General features: G+C 37.3%; 1 protein-coding gene and 1 long non-coding RNA gene across 18 annotated transcripts in view; both read right to left on the bottom strand.

Moving 5' to 3' along the window:
- Window positions 1-14,993, bottom strand: part of sick (sickie) — a 1,191,762-nt gene that overhangs the window by 86,414 nt on the left and 1,090,355 nt on the right. Inside the window, exon 2 of one of the 16 annotated variants that reach the window (XM_067765312.1) lies at window positions 3,001-5,174. The exons of 13 other annotated variants lie outside the window; for them this stretch is intronic. In XM_067765312.1, coding sequence (XP_067621413.1) covers window positions 3,001-4,758 — 1,758 coding nt within the window. In that variant the 5' untranslated portion in view covers window positions 4,759-5,174. Of the gene's footprint in view, window positions 1-3,000; window positions 5,237-14,993 lie in introns of those variants that run through there. 2 more of the 16 variants (XM_067765313.1, XM_067765311.1) reach the window with 2 other exon arrangements.
- Window positions 5,225-14,993, bottom strand: part of LOC137239706 (uncharacterized) — an 83,567-nt gene continuing 73,798 nt past the window's right edge. For both annotated transcript variants that reach the window (XR_010949457.1, XR_010949458.1), the window contains exon 2: window positions 5,225-5,331. This is a non-coding gene — a long non-coding RNA (uncharacterized lncRNA). The remainder of the gene's footprint in view (window positions 5,332-14,993) is intronic.

The raw sequence follows: 14,993 nt of genomic DNA, 5'->3' as shown, positions 1-14,993 counted from the left end.
TGTACATTCCTACATTCATGTTTAGTATTCATATTACATGAGGTTTGCATTACTGACACATACTTTAAGATACTTTTCCAGCCGTCCAACATTGAATATGCAGCTATCATTTTAATTATGCGCTTTGCATTATCTTAAGTATACCCGTATGCCATTCAGATGCATTCAAGCAATTCAAGTCATGCTTACGCGATTTGGCCTTTCGCTACTTAAGCTTTTACCGCGCTTGTCTTTAGTAAATACGAGAGAGTGAAGCGATTGGTTTTTTTGTGCGGTTGATGATGTGTGAACGTGTGTAAAATGTTCAACAAATAGATATTTTTGTATATCTAAACGTACGTACATAGATATATCCATTTACTTAAGTTTTATTAAATCAATCAAACCAGATTTGGTAGACAGGCAACGTATGAATGTCGTGTAGCTGCTGTTGTGGTTAGCTGCTTATACTTGAAACGTTGTTGCTAAACAATGGTGCTGGAGTGCAAGGAAACAAGGTAAATATACAAAGAAACCTTAGAATTACAATATTTCTAAGATTTCCTAAAAGATATACCACAAGTCGAAGAATTGGAAAGTAGATTTTTTTGATATTGTGGTTTGGTTAAGGAATAATGGTATCAAAGTTTGTATAGAAAAGAGAAATGTTTGATCTGAAACTGAGTCTAAATCATCGACATCGCAGTTGAAATTTAATTGAAGTTATTGGACAAGTACGTGACATTCTAACTAATTATGAGGTCAAATTCTTTTAATCGGGAAATCCAAGAGATGTAAGCATTGTTTATCGAAAAAATTGAGAAATAGCCCCACTCGTCTAAGACCATCGTTTGCACTAGTTATCGATATATGAATACGTATACACAGGAACATGGAGAGCAACGAGAAGGCAGACGAACTTGCAAAGGACGCGGCACTGCTGGATGCTGCGGAGACGATAGAGATGCGTCATTCGCTTAAATCAATCAAAAGGAACATACATACATAGCTAGTTCAAGAACTAAGCGGTCTCTAACTGGTACTCCTCGGACACCTGCAAGATAGCAAAGCAAACTTGGCCGAATTACGATAGTAGGAGAATAGAGGAGCTACTAAATAGGTCAAGTATAAACATCTTTACACTAACTGCCACATTCACGGGAAACTCGCGCTAATGAGATAATGTACATCCCTTTTACCATCATTTGTAGGAGCTGGGGCGAGGCCAGCAAAGAAACAGTCGCGCACTACCTAATGCTAATGCCTAACTCTAGCTCTCACTAGGTTTCTAACTATGGGCAGTTATATACTGACGGAACTTCAGTAAGCAGCTAAATGCTCTGTCAAAAAGACATCAGCAGGTTCATTGTCCGTACCAAACGGTTTGAATGGAGCATCGACTGGATATACTAAAACAGCAGCAATTGCTTCCAGGAGAATGTGCATCAAAAAGCGCTACTTGAGCTCGGGTCTTTGGTATCCGCGAAGCACAGTAACTAACCAATCGAATGGTGTTATGATGAGGCCACTTAAATAAAAGTAGTAATTGGTGTTAGAGCTGTTTCTTGAGACAGGAAGACAAATCCCGTCAAAGGGTAGGCGGGTGGTGCTTGATCGCTGCCAAAGTCTATAGTCGATTTCGAATGGCGGAACTGGGGAACTATGAATAGATGGATGGTTAATGATTGTGGACGGTTGAAGGTGAACTGTAGACTGGTCGGGCGGTGCAATGTAAAACGTGAAAGTGAATCGTGCAAAATTTTTGGGGGGAGACAAATCTTTAATGATCCGAGGCTAAAAAAAATGGTGAGTATGTGCGCCGATGTCAAAATAATTTGTGGATGAATAAGCAATGAGTCGATGTCCAAAACAAGGGGTAGATCGGTGAAAACAAAACTAAAATGTACTCGTTGGTTTAATGCGCTCTCGCGACCTCTTCCTCTAGAAGACGTGGATTTTTGAGGAAGAAAGTTCAATGTGGTCATATCAGATCATACCCCAAATGGTCGGGCTAGTACATTAAATGTACAAATCGGCAGGACGGGACCTATATGTTTTATGCCGACTCCGAACGACATTGAGCAGCTTTTCGTGGCAGAAATAAACTCTGAGCTCTTACCAAATCACTGCCGAGAGGCGATCCCGCTTAGAAAAACTTTCTTCTGATTGCAAAAACTTGTCAAATTGCTGCCGAAGAGCGATACCGCTTAGAAAAACTTTCTTCTGATTGAAAAAACTTGTTTCTAAAATTTTGATGTTGCTTTGTCCGGAGCGTGAACACAGGAACTACGGTGTGGTAGGCGAAGCATGTTACCATAACAGTCGGACAAATGACCATCAACATCGGGTTCTTTGGGGAGTCTCCTAATCGCTACAAGAAGAAGAAGAACGAGAACACATCGTTGGCCTGAAAATTTGCGCCGTAAGTTCTACTTGCTTCAAATGGGAAAACAAAGCGCAAAAGATGGGTTTGATGGTGAATACGGAAAAACGAAGTATCTGCTGCCATCTAGCAAAGAGTCAGCACATTTGTCGGCTGGCAATCACGTCGTTGTTGGTAGTCAAAGTTTAAAATTAGTAAACGGGCCCCTCCTGGCATGAGATTTGAAGTACCGACCTTAGTTAACGAAAGAGCGTTTTTGGCCATTTTTCAAGCCTGTACTGGTATATTTTAATCTAAGTCACGAATCATTTTGGATGGGATTTAACTGTAGCAACAAGCAATAATACGTAAGTAAATTTAAAAAAAAATTAAGGATAGTATTTGGAATGTGAAAATTACTCAAGTCAAGTTTTGTGTTTTGCCTTTAGAATGTCCATGAAAATGATACATGATTGTAGATCTGAGCGCAGGGATAACCTCGCTAGTGATAACTCAATTTCGACCTAACTTGAAATTCGTTATCATTGCTTGTTTTCACAAAGATTCTAACTATAGGGATGTACCTAGAATTAAAGATTCACCACCATCAATTTGCAAATATATAAATTAAAGCAATAAAATATATATAAAATATTAACCTTTTTATCCGAGCTGCAACTCATACTCAGCGTATTACTGCCATTCGTCAAACCGCTTCCGCTGATAGGTGGACAAGACTGCCGCTTGAAGTCGCGCTTGATAGCCAACTCATACCAAGGTATCACTGGTTTACTGCGCAACGTTGTCTGACAACCAATTTTGAAATCCAAAGGATCTATATAATCAGGCGCTAAACAATTTAGATCTGCCACAGCATCATCAGCCGACGCATAAAGATTTCCAGCCGACTTATTTGTATGCAGCATAGAATGATGCTGACGTCCAGCATAGACTGAGTAATATGCGCCATTCATCATATTCAACATTGAACCCATAGGTGAGGAGTCATAAGAACGATATAAACCCGTACCCATACTTTGTACACGCATATGACCCAGAGTGTGATAACGCCGATCAACAGCATTCTGCAATACGGGCATAGCACTAGGCACGGCTGGTATATCATCTTGATCAATTGTGTTCAATGAATGACTTGTATGCGAACGTTCGAGTATTTCGGCACTGGTGCTGCGTTGCGGCGCTGACAGCATTGGCATTTGTAGTTGATAGCTAATGTTGCTTTTAGGCGAGCGTGACGGCGAAGGTGATTTCGTGGGACCCTGACACATCACCGGACTAGTCGGACGCGATTGTGTAGACGGCGCTGATGGTAGTATTAGGCTAGGCATGGCATAAATCTTTGGTTTGACATAAAGGCTTTCGCGTCGTATTGGTGTAGGTGGTGCGCTGGGAGAGAGCACTGCACGACCAGCTTGCGTCAGACTCTCGCTTTCACTGCGATGGTATGAGCTTGTCATCAGCGTAGTTGGACGTGTGCTCTCAATTAGCGAGAGTGTGCGACTATATTGCGAACTCGCATTAGATGTATTGCTGCGTGTCGATGAACGGCGTAGCTTTGAAGGTGTGAACTCGCCTGAAGTGTGTCGCACAGCGGACACAGCATAATCCTGCATATCGAAAGAGTTCTTCGTGGGCATAGGAGAATAGCAGCGCTCTGAATCACCATATGAATGACGTGTGCTTGTGCTATCCAAGCGTCGCTTCGGGCTCTCGGGTGCGGTATACAAGAATATGCTCTCCTCTTCAGCTGTTGTGTAATCTGGTGTTTTCGGTGTAGCGCTGCTTTGTAGCGAGTCTAATGAGAAACGTGAATTCTTTTTTATATTCTGATACTCAACAGTGATACTACTCGAACCAGTCGAGCCTATAACACTGTCTCGACAGTCCACACTATTACTATCGCCGCCATTGCCCGATGATGAAGAGGCTTCCGAAAGTGGGCGAAAGCCTGCTGCGCGTATATGAGTGCTAGCATAGAGTGGTTCAATATCAGCGATAGTTGGTGTCTTCACGGCTTTTGCTACCGGACGAATCGCATAAATTTCTTCTGCTACACTTGGTGTGCTCGTGTTAGTCGTGCTGTTTGTTGTACTGTTAGCTCTACCTAAACGTTGTGCATTATGACAAATGCCACTATTGCCAGAACAGCAAGAACATTGACTATAATCACTTTTCAGTGAAAGTGTACGTCTACGTTCCACAATGGGTGGTCGTCTCATATCAGTTGAACTACTACTGACTTTCGCGCCACCTCCTGCCATGGCGCTGAGTTCTGCTTCCAATTCGGCGGCGCGTATAGAACGTGAACGATAGAGACCACGCGAACGTATGGTCGCATAGCCATCGTAAAGCGGTGTGTTAGCGGGTGAAGGTGGTGGACGTGTTGTGGCTGACATGCCGCCTTTGCTAATAATAATGTTGCATTTACGCGCGTCGATCAAATGCGACACATCGTCGCCACAATTGGTGCAGTTTGTGTCGTTATTGTCATCTTTGTCGTCATCGAAGTCGCCATAGTACTCGTAGCTGCCGCTGTCACATTTTCTTTCTTTTGACCTTTTTGTCGATTTGAGTTTTTCAATTTTCTTTTGCAGCTTCAGTTTAACGGTTTTAAATTATGATTAATTGCAATGCTGGTTTGTTTTTTTTTTTTTTCAAGTATAAAAAAAATAAATTAAATTTATGTTTTGCATCATTGCAGCGCGTCGGTCTGTTGGCGGTTTGTTCCGTGGTAGGCGACCAACGCTCTGCAATGCGCTGTGCTCAAAGTTGAAGTTGAAAACGAAGTTCCGTGCGTGGTGCTGGTGGTCCACTTTAAATTGTGAGTGTTGTTGAGTTCATTATTGGCTTTATTTTTTGTAATTTTTCTTTAAACTTTTAAATGCACATCAATCATTTTGGTTTTATTAATCAGTGTTTTTTTTTTTCAGAAAAAGTATTGGTAAATTATGAAGTATTGGCTTCTTTGACTGTGGTTAGAATTAAAGAAAAATGAGGAAGGGATAAAGTTCATTGCGCCTGCTGAGTCGTAAACAATGATTAAAGAGAATAGAATGATTTAGCATATTTCACTAAAGTTTATAAACATATCTCGATATTTCAGTATCACTCCGTGCAAAGACTCAGCATTGTAAAATTGAAAGTATTGCTGACAAAATTCTGAAGATGATTAATTATATAACTTAAAGTTTTACAAAAATAATGCAGAAACGTGGAATACAATAAGAAAACATTGCTCAAACATATCCCAGGAAATAAATATTTTAATTTCAAGTAATGATATTTGGGAGTGTGATATTGGTTTCTAATAGAGATCAAGGCTTTTAGAACTTTTTTTATTGTTTTGATATATTTTTTCTTAAAAATTAGAAAAAAATTTTTAAATTCATACAGAAGCAAGAAAATTTCCATAACTCGTTATATAGACACATTTCGAGAGCTTGTTAGCCCCTTCATCGACAAAGTTATGGCCTCGCTGTTCCAGCCATTCAGTTATCACAGCGGTGATTCGTCTGTCTTCATAATTTATATTCTGTTTCTTGCCAATCGATTTTTCACAATGCTGCGATATCTGCCGAAAAGCAGCACTAACTTTCGAAATATATCAACAATAATATTAACAAAAAAAATATTGTTTAGGCCTTAAGCTCGATTCGAGCGATCTAACAAATCAAAAAGCAGACAAAACAAGAACGTACCTTTTTCAGTACTTCATAATTTGAAAACAACTTTCATAATCACGTATTTCCTATTTCTTGCTGCAAACCAATTGTTCGCAATGATTTTTCTATGACGTTACATAATTTTTAGTTTTCTTTTTATATGTCCTATCTCAGATTCGATAGAAGAACATGCTGCATCAAGATATGTTTCAAAAGATTTCCTCTCTTAACAAAAAATAAATCAAAATGAAGCCGAACGCGTTCTCTGCATTTAGCTGTAGATAAACCAATTATGAGAAGTTATCTTACACTATTTTATAGTCGTATCGTTTCAGCAGAGCCGACATGCTATCCTATCTTGGCTTCACTTAATTATGTAGACCAGTTCTTACCCACGTACCAGTAAAAAAGAAGTATCTTAAGTATAGATCTAGGCCCAAAGCTACCATAAAAGTGTTCTCAAAGTTTGTTTAGAATCTAGCATCATTGTAGCGCTGAATAAAAAGCATTTTGCTATACAAATCAAACTTGCCAAAAAGTGCTAACTTGGAATGAGTAGGCAATTGAAAAGCAAATTCCTCTCTCGACGAATAATAATACCTGTCCTGATACATGGTTCGGAATCATGGACGGTGTCTAGAGAAGATGAGATAACTTTTGTAGTGTGCGAGAGAAAAGTTCATCGGAAGATTTATGGTCCTGTTCGTGATGCCGACGGAGAGCACCAAACGGGATATAAAGATGAGCGGTATTAGTTTTACGCAGATATGACTATTAACCTGATTCGATTTGTATGGACGAAAGTTAACCAATATCGCGCAATCGATTTTTCGATAGGATTTGGGCTCAAGAAAAAAAGTTCCACTACGCATACCCAAAAAAGTAATTTTCGAGCCTGAGAAAAAAAATGGCGAAAGGGTAAATTTTTCGACTAAAACATTCCCCAAAACCCAAAAAATATTTTTTTTTTTTTCAAAAAACTGTTATCGCCAACGTTTTTACGACAGTTTTTTGAAAAAAAAAATATTTTTTGGGTTTTGGGGGTGTTTTGGTTGAAAAATTGACCTTTACCGTTTTTTTTCGCAGGCTCGAAAATTATTTTTGGGTATGCGCAGTTGAACTTTTTTTCCTGAGCCCAAATCCCATCGAAAAATCGACGGCGCGATATCGGTTAGTAAATCGACACAGTCTAATGACTATAGTGAGACGAACCGATGACAGCCGGCAAGGAATAATCAGGAGAAAATTAATGCACGTCACACTACTAAAGTTCTCCCGATGGAATAAACATAAATATCACAAAAAATCCATTGTAAAATTTTACTCGTCTTTTCTTTCCGTCCTCCTCACTCTTATTGAATTAACCATAACAAATCTCTCGTTTAAAATCCAATATCGTGAAAAGCAATGTTGTTTAAGAAATGAAAATGTCTTGTAAACTTTGATCATTATTCTGTGTTTACAGGTAAACAGTTAAAAAAATCGGATGAGAAGTTTTTTTAAGATACTTTGGATCACCTTTTGGAACACCCTTCTGGGAACATGACTTATGACGATTCTATAATTGGCAACTAAATACAATTACTTATGATAATTCTCTATTATAAGAAATCATGTTAAAGCCCTACAATCAGCAGTATCCCTAGTTTACGCTAATCTGATATTTGTGTAAGATATTTATGTAATAGAATGTGAACTTTATCTTACATATATATCATATAGTTAATCAGATTTACGATCTCTTCATCCATTAGTTTCATACGTAAACAAAATATAAATGCAGTAACGTGGAATGAATGTCAATTGTTAATCAGAGCAATTGCCTTCAATTCAAATAAGTGCTTTTTACAATAATAAACATAAACGTAAATTAAGCCGGTTGTAAATATAAGTGTATTCACATTTACGTATAAACATTTACATCACATTCTTGCTCAACATGTCGTCGACGGTCACGGTGACTTCAAGTAGGAAATGCTTGTAAATTTTTTATGAGTAAGAGTGCTTATTAATGCAACTATTTCTACATACATGATATATATATATACTTGTTTATTTATATGACTACATATTGTCATTCAAACTTTTCTACTTTATTATGCAATCACAACTCACAGCAGCATTGCAAAATGTGCATTGAAGTAGAAGAAAAAAAAGTATATTTATATAAAAAATTAGAGTATTAAACAAGTAGTAAAAGTAAATTAAAATGACATTAGAAAATTGTGCAATTTATTACAATTTACAATTTCCTAGAAAACAAGTAAGGCAGCGAGAAAAGATAAACAATAGACAATGAAAATAGGGAATGAAGCACGAGGAATAATAAGCGCGCTGTAAATTGTTTTGCAACAAGATAAATAAAATAAGAAAGCAGTTTAAACAAAAGGCATTAATGTTAGAAAGACGGTGAGTGTCAGACATGTAAGATAATAAATATAAAAAAATATATACAGCTGCGAACAGAAAAATCGCAACGGCACTTTTTTTCAAACTTCGTTAATTAAATTAAAATTTTTTACTATCGATATTTTAATAAAAATCTTCTATAAACATTTTAACCGAAACTATGCAAACGAAAACGTTTTCGAAAAATTCGAAAATTTTACAAAAATATTTAACTTTTTATTTGGAGTTCTTTGAACCTCCTTCAACATGTTTTGTAGCCCAATATATTTTAGTATAAGAAAGCACAAGTTATAGGTCTCTCAAAACTCGTACTGATTTTTGACAATGTTTTTCCGAAGGGTGTTTCGCATTTTTATTCATCCGAAGTGTGATACAACTTTTTTTATATGGAAGAAAAACACAGTTCGGAAAAAAATTGTTAAAAATCAATGCAAATTTTGGGTGACCTAAGACTTTGCTGGACTAAAACTGTTTGTGCTACATACTGCTGCATACTCAAAAAATTCAGAAAAGTCCAAATAAAAACTTCGACACCTTCGTATTTTTTCGAATTTTCAAATTTTTCGAAATTGTTTTTAAGATTGATTTGTGTAGTTACAGTTACAAAATTCATAGAAGTTGTTTCTTTGAAAGCCGAAAATAAAAAAGAAGAAACATTGCTAATATTTGCAAATAACACACTGCTTAAAAATCCAATGATACTAAGTTCTGTTGAACGCGACTGAAAATATTCCACACATTTTGGATAAGAAGCCTATGGTTTACATGCGAGTTGTAGCAATTAAGCTACAGGAGTTTGTCAATAAAAAGTATGAAAATGATGTTTTAAGAAAAATTTTACTCGCGCTATTTCGTTCTAACTCTACACAACGACTCCAACGTTTCTCTTAGGAATGTAAGTACCCTTTGAAGTTAGCTCTTATAGCACCATGGTTATAGCTCTCCTGTACGCCGTCATGATGCGTTAGTGTGTGGTGCGACTTCATTTTGGGGAATAGAAAAAAAGTCGCAGTGAGCAATATCGATTCTACAGGATAGGTGAGACAGCGTTGGGTTGCCTTGTTTTGCCTTTTTTTGCCAAAACTCTTGCACAACGAACGACGAATGGGCCGGTGCATTGTCGTGATAAAAGATCCAGCCATCCTTGGAGAGTTCGGGCACGTAAAATACGTGCCCGCAGCCTCTCCAAAACGCCAACACAGAATTTTCCCGTCACTGTCTGGTCAGCGGGTATATATTCACGATAAATGATGCCGGGAATATTGATGAAAAAAAAAAAAAAACAAGCAATCAACATTGCATTCGTTGGCCGCTCCCCATTCTTGCAAAAAACAATTTAAAAAGCGTGCAGCAGGGCACTCATATGGCTGAGTGCATAGAGGCAACTGCATTTACATCAGTATGAGCAATGTTCGGTGATATCTGAAACTGAGCTCAGTAAAAGCCAGCTGATGAAGATGTGCAATTCAGAAAAATGTCTTAGTAACCATCGTCGTGTCCAAAGTTTGTAATTTTTACTTATCTAATAACAAAAAAATTTACTAATTTAAAAAAACATTGCCACTGCTATTTTTCTGTTCGCTACTGTATATGTATATACATATCTACTCTGTAGTAGGTAGATAGGTCAATTTATTACAAAGAAGCAGTATTTTAACGATACCATTCGGACCTGTTATGTATAGTAACAGAAAGAATTAAGCTGCGAATGTCTCAACAATAATCTGACACAGCTAGTTTTGGATTAGCCTAACGCTTCGTCAAGAATAAGGTACACGTACGACAAACAGTTGAAACTATTGATTGATGAATGACTAGGACTAGTACTGGTAGTATTAGAGACTATATAGGAACTGTCTTCGACTGAGTTGGAAATTCTCTAGTCAGTTAGTTTTATATACCACTCTATAAATGCACGTGTGTATCGTCACACATTTGCTATTTCTTGATAGCCTATCTATCGCTGTTAGGCTTTCTGCAACTGTCAACTGACATGCAGCAATTGACACATGCAACATGTGGCACACATGTACTAGTATTGTGCAGAGCTCGCACATTTTGTTGCTTTTTTTTGTTTTGCTTCTTGTTGTCAGCATGTCTTTTTTGCTCGTAATTTGCACCAGAAACAAGAAACAAGCGTGAGCAAAAACAACACCATAAACAACAACAATCATTACTTTAGTAGATAGCTGCTGCAGTTAATTTTCAAAACAACATGTGTAAAGGTCAACAATGTTGATATGCGTATAATTTCATGTGGAGCAAAGAAACAACAACAAAAGGCAATAATTGCATGCAGCTATTGTACAAATAAACACTCCATATTTCGCTTGGACTCAAACACAGCATGACTTCGAACGAAGCTATGACTTAGCACTTTAAGGGGGCTGGGCAGGAGCTAATAAGCAGCAACTATTTTTCCGTCATATGGCAAGGAAGCGGCAGGCCTCGCTCTAGTCGATTTCAGTTTTGATGGACAAAACCATAAAATAAATGAAAATCTAATGAACAAGTTTTTATGCTGCCATGTTTTATTTATTGTTGTCTGCTTTTTTCCATTTATAAAAACGTCGTCATAAAGTATATTGCTACTTTTTTCATAGTTTTAGCCCTGTTCCTATAAAATCTGCATGAGTGGCTCAAAAATGTCAAATGGAACAGTGCAGCCTTACTTACTTCCTCAGTCATACAGTCTCCATCACGCCTAGGTGTATGCTATATAAAGAACGGCTCGCTAGCTACGGCATAGTACAGCTCCAGGAACAAGCATAACGTTCTTGTCAGAGGCACGCGTTTAATATTTCGCTTTCCTGGGTATCCGGGTAAAGGAATGTCAAATGAAACGAGATCGCTGAAGATATGGCCCAAAAAGGGTTCGAAATGAGTGCGTGCGAGGACAAAACGAACGGTATGGCAACTAGAAATTAACAAGTTCCAAAATTGCATAAATTCAGAGTTGTATTGTTGCTGATGTCGGGATGGACGTGATTATGGGCACCATAGTGAAACTTTGTTGATAGATGCGAAATGATAAGTTTTCACTCTTTCATCCCTTTGTCGTAGTAGAAAAAAATAATGAATTGTTTTATTGATGATGTCGGAATGGACGTGATTCTGAGCACTATAGTAAACGTTTGTTGAAAGGCTTGAAATGATAAGTTTTTAACCTATCCTCGCTCTCCCGTAGCAGAAAAAAAGAAAGAGTTGAATTTTTGATGATGGGCGGGATGGACGGGACGAGATTCCGACCACCATGTTAGGAGCTCGTTGATTGATTCAAAATTATTAGTTTTCAATCTATCCTCATTTTCTCTTAGTTGGTAATTCTCATCAAGCTGGCAATTGCGGGCAATATTTATTTTAATGTCAATTTTATAAATGCTGGTATATTATTGAAAATGCATATTATCTATCAGAGGTATAGAGAACTTACGTGCACAGAATTACCGATATAATAAGACAAAACGACACGACTTACAACTTAACCCACGAGAGTATATTTGACAATGACAAAAAGGAAAAAAGTTACATATAACATTATTTGCATAGAATAAAAGCGTTATCAATAAGAATGGCATTGCAAAAGAAAATTAACAGTAGCGGTGAATATATCATGTTGCCTAACAATTCTTATTACCAACATTATTGAGTATGTTGTCGGAACGGACGCGATACCGAGCAATATAGAATCACATTTAGTTGATTAATAGTGCTGATGAAATGGATGTGATTTCTAGTAGCAGATGTACAGCAATGAGGGTTGCACCTTGTGGGAGGTTGGAAAGGATGTGTTTCCCAGCCACACGCCCGGTTTGTTGTCTTTAACTATTTAAATTAACAGGTATACGCTTTTTAGTTAGAAGGAGCCAGTTAGAAAGGTTAGTGCATTTCAAAATTGTGTCAATACGTGCTCAAGGCAGGTGATTGAAAATGTCTACACCATTTTCAGTTTTAGTTCAGAAACTTCCAATTGAAGTTCCGAAACTTACAATTTAAGTTCATAATTTTCAATTTAATTTCAGAAAATTGCAGTTGAAGTTCAGAAAAATAAAATCTAGGTTCAGAATTTCTATTTGTGGTTCAGAGAATTACATTTGACGTTTAGAAATTTATAGTTGATAATCAATTAAAAATTCTGAACTTCAATTGTAATTTTCTGTACTTCAGTTGTAGTTTTCAGAACTTCAATTGAAATCTCTGAACTGCAATTGTAATTTTCTAAACCTTAAATGAAAATTATGTGCTTTTATTGCAACTTTCTGAACTACAATTGCAATTTTCTTAATTAAAACTGAAAAAGGTGTAGAAGGCCTGAAGGATATGTGGAACATAATTTCACTAAGCAAAGCAGCACTGGCTACCATGCACCTGGATAATTTCGCAATGAATAATACACCAAGTATTTCCCTAATACTTTGCAAATTAGGTAGTTGTATAAATTTCAGCCAGTTAATAATAAAAATACTCCAATTTAACAAATTTGGGAATACATTTTTTTCCGGCCCAGACCACCACCGTGTAATCCACTGAAGGAAACCAGCCGCGATACTCGGGATGGTTGAGATGTCTCAAGTTCTTTGATGGTAATGTTTGGATAGGAAAAGAATGAGGTGCTTCTCAAAGTAAACAAATCTGCTGTAAGTGTGTAGAGAGGCTAAGCAAGTGGCACTGTTTTATCGTAAGGAGACTCTGATGATGATGATGGCAAGCTATTTCTGCATGAGAAGCGGTCATGATGCGGAAAAAGAGGAGTCGACTCATGACTGCCGTTTTCTATGTACAGGTTCTCTCGATTGTTATTTTATTATTTTCCATAAGTGGTTTTGTACGGAATTTTTCTCCAGCAGTACTCACTGAGGACCAGAGCAGTAGTGAACACTACGTGGGGCTCCTTTTCAATTTAACCTAACCTAACCTTGTATTCAATAGAAACGTTGTATGAAAGGCTAAGGAATTTTTAAAGAACTGCTGAGTTGTACATTCAGCTGGAAAATAAAAAGCTGGAATATGGAATTTTCGAAAATTTTAATTATTCATGCAGCATATACTTCCGACTGGGCAACTTCTTCAATAACGCATTTTAATACTTATATTTTCGAGTACATACTTAATATACGAACAAAATCGCCAATAATAACTAGAAGAGTATGTGTAAGTGACTTGACATAGGAAAATAAAAAATATTTTATTGCCCACAATTTTGGATTTTGCATGCAATTCATGTATTTGTCCTGCTGGCGTTCAAGTGTCTTTATGTTCATCAAAGCTGCTGCTGCTGCTGCTTCTACTACGAGTATGCGGCTACTGTTGCCCGTGACGTGGCGGTCCGCTTGGCGAAGGAAACGCTTACTTTACAATTATTTTTTCATTACATGTTGCTGTTTTTATATGAAGTTACTACTTCCTTTTTTTTTAATAATGCGGTCTTTGACTTATGAGTCATCAGTACAACAACAGCTGTTTTGTTGGGCTATTCGGTTGATTCGTTGAAGGAAATGCCATTTGCAAATGCTGACTGAGCCACAAAAGACTGCGGCTGATTGCGCGTTTTTCCATATATGTATAAAATAAAAGGGGAATTCGCGTTATAATTTTTTGATTTCATCACTTGTGGGAGAGTCTTAGTTAGTAATTAAAAGCGATTTAAATGTCTTTGAACTTATGTAGATGACTTTAGAATTTGATTGGTAGGGATGCAGGAATATTTATGGGGGAAATGAAGACATAAAAAGGTTTATTTGCAGTATTATATGTATGCATAAGTTTTATGAGGTTTTTTATGTTTGGGCTTTAGCTTTATATTAGATTCGAATATTTTAGAGAAATAATTGTTAATGATCATGGAGACTACGTTAATCTTTGGGCTTTATTTTTGCGTGCTTGATTGTCACTCAAAAGGTGTACTGAGAAGTAGATCTTAGAATTATGCCAGCGGAGAATATAGAAGATGAAATTATCCTATACCTCTCCATGCGCGGTTCAAGGGGGGGGGGGGGGGGGGGGGGGGGGGGGGGGGGCTGTATTTTGTATTGACTGTAATGGAAGATATAATACTAATCTACATAGTAGTTTCTTATCACAAACCGGATTTTTACTAATTTTTAATTTTTCTTGCTTTTTTACGTTCTTCATTACTTGTAGAAGAAGCAATGCGGATTCCCCAGCTTTGAATTTGTTCGCAGTTTCTTACAACTTCCGCATCGAGTTGTTGTTGCTGTGTTAACAGTGCTTCGCCGCGTTCAATGAATGCGACCACTCATAAGTTACCATCAAAGTCCTCTAACGGGTGTCCATCGATAAAAATGAAACTGGAAAAGGTGACCTGATTTGCATAAGTATAGGAGTCCTTTTTTCGAATCAGGTGCCTTTTTCAGAACAGTGTACTATTGAAGAGACGGGTACTTTTTCGGATTCGTGTGCTTTTTATAAACCGAATACTTCTCGGTCTGAGTCTTTTTTTAAGTACCGGCTACTTTTATAGCCGCAAGTGCTGTTTAGGATTCGAATTTTTTTTCGGATCAGAGTACATTTTTAAAAGCCGGGTACCTTTTTGGAACCGG

This window comes from Eurosta solidaginis, chromosome 2 (genome assembly GCF_040869045.1).
Source record: "Eurosta solidaginis isolate ZX-2024a chromosome 2, ASM4086904v1, whole genome shotgun sequence".
NCBI lineage: Eukaryota > Metazoa > Arthropoda > Insecta > Diptera > Tephritidae > Eurosta > Eurosta solidaginis.
The sequence above is the reverse complement of the archived record's forward strand: the minus strand, read 5'-3'. Positions and strand labels throughout refer to the sequence as shown.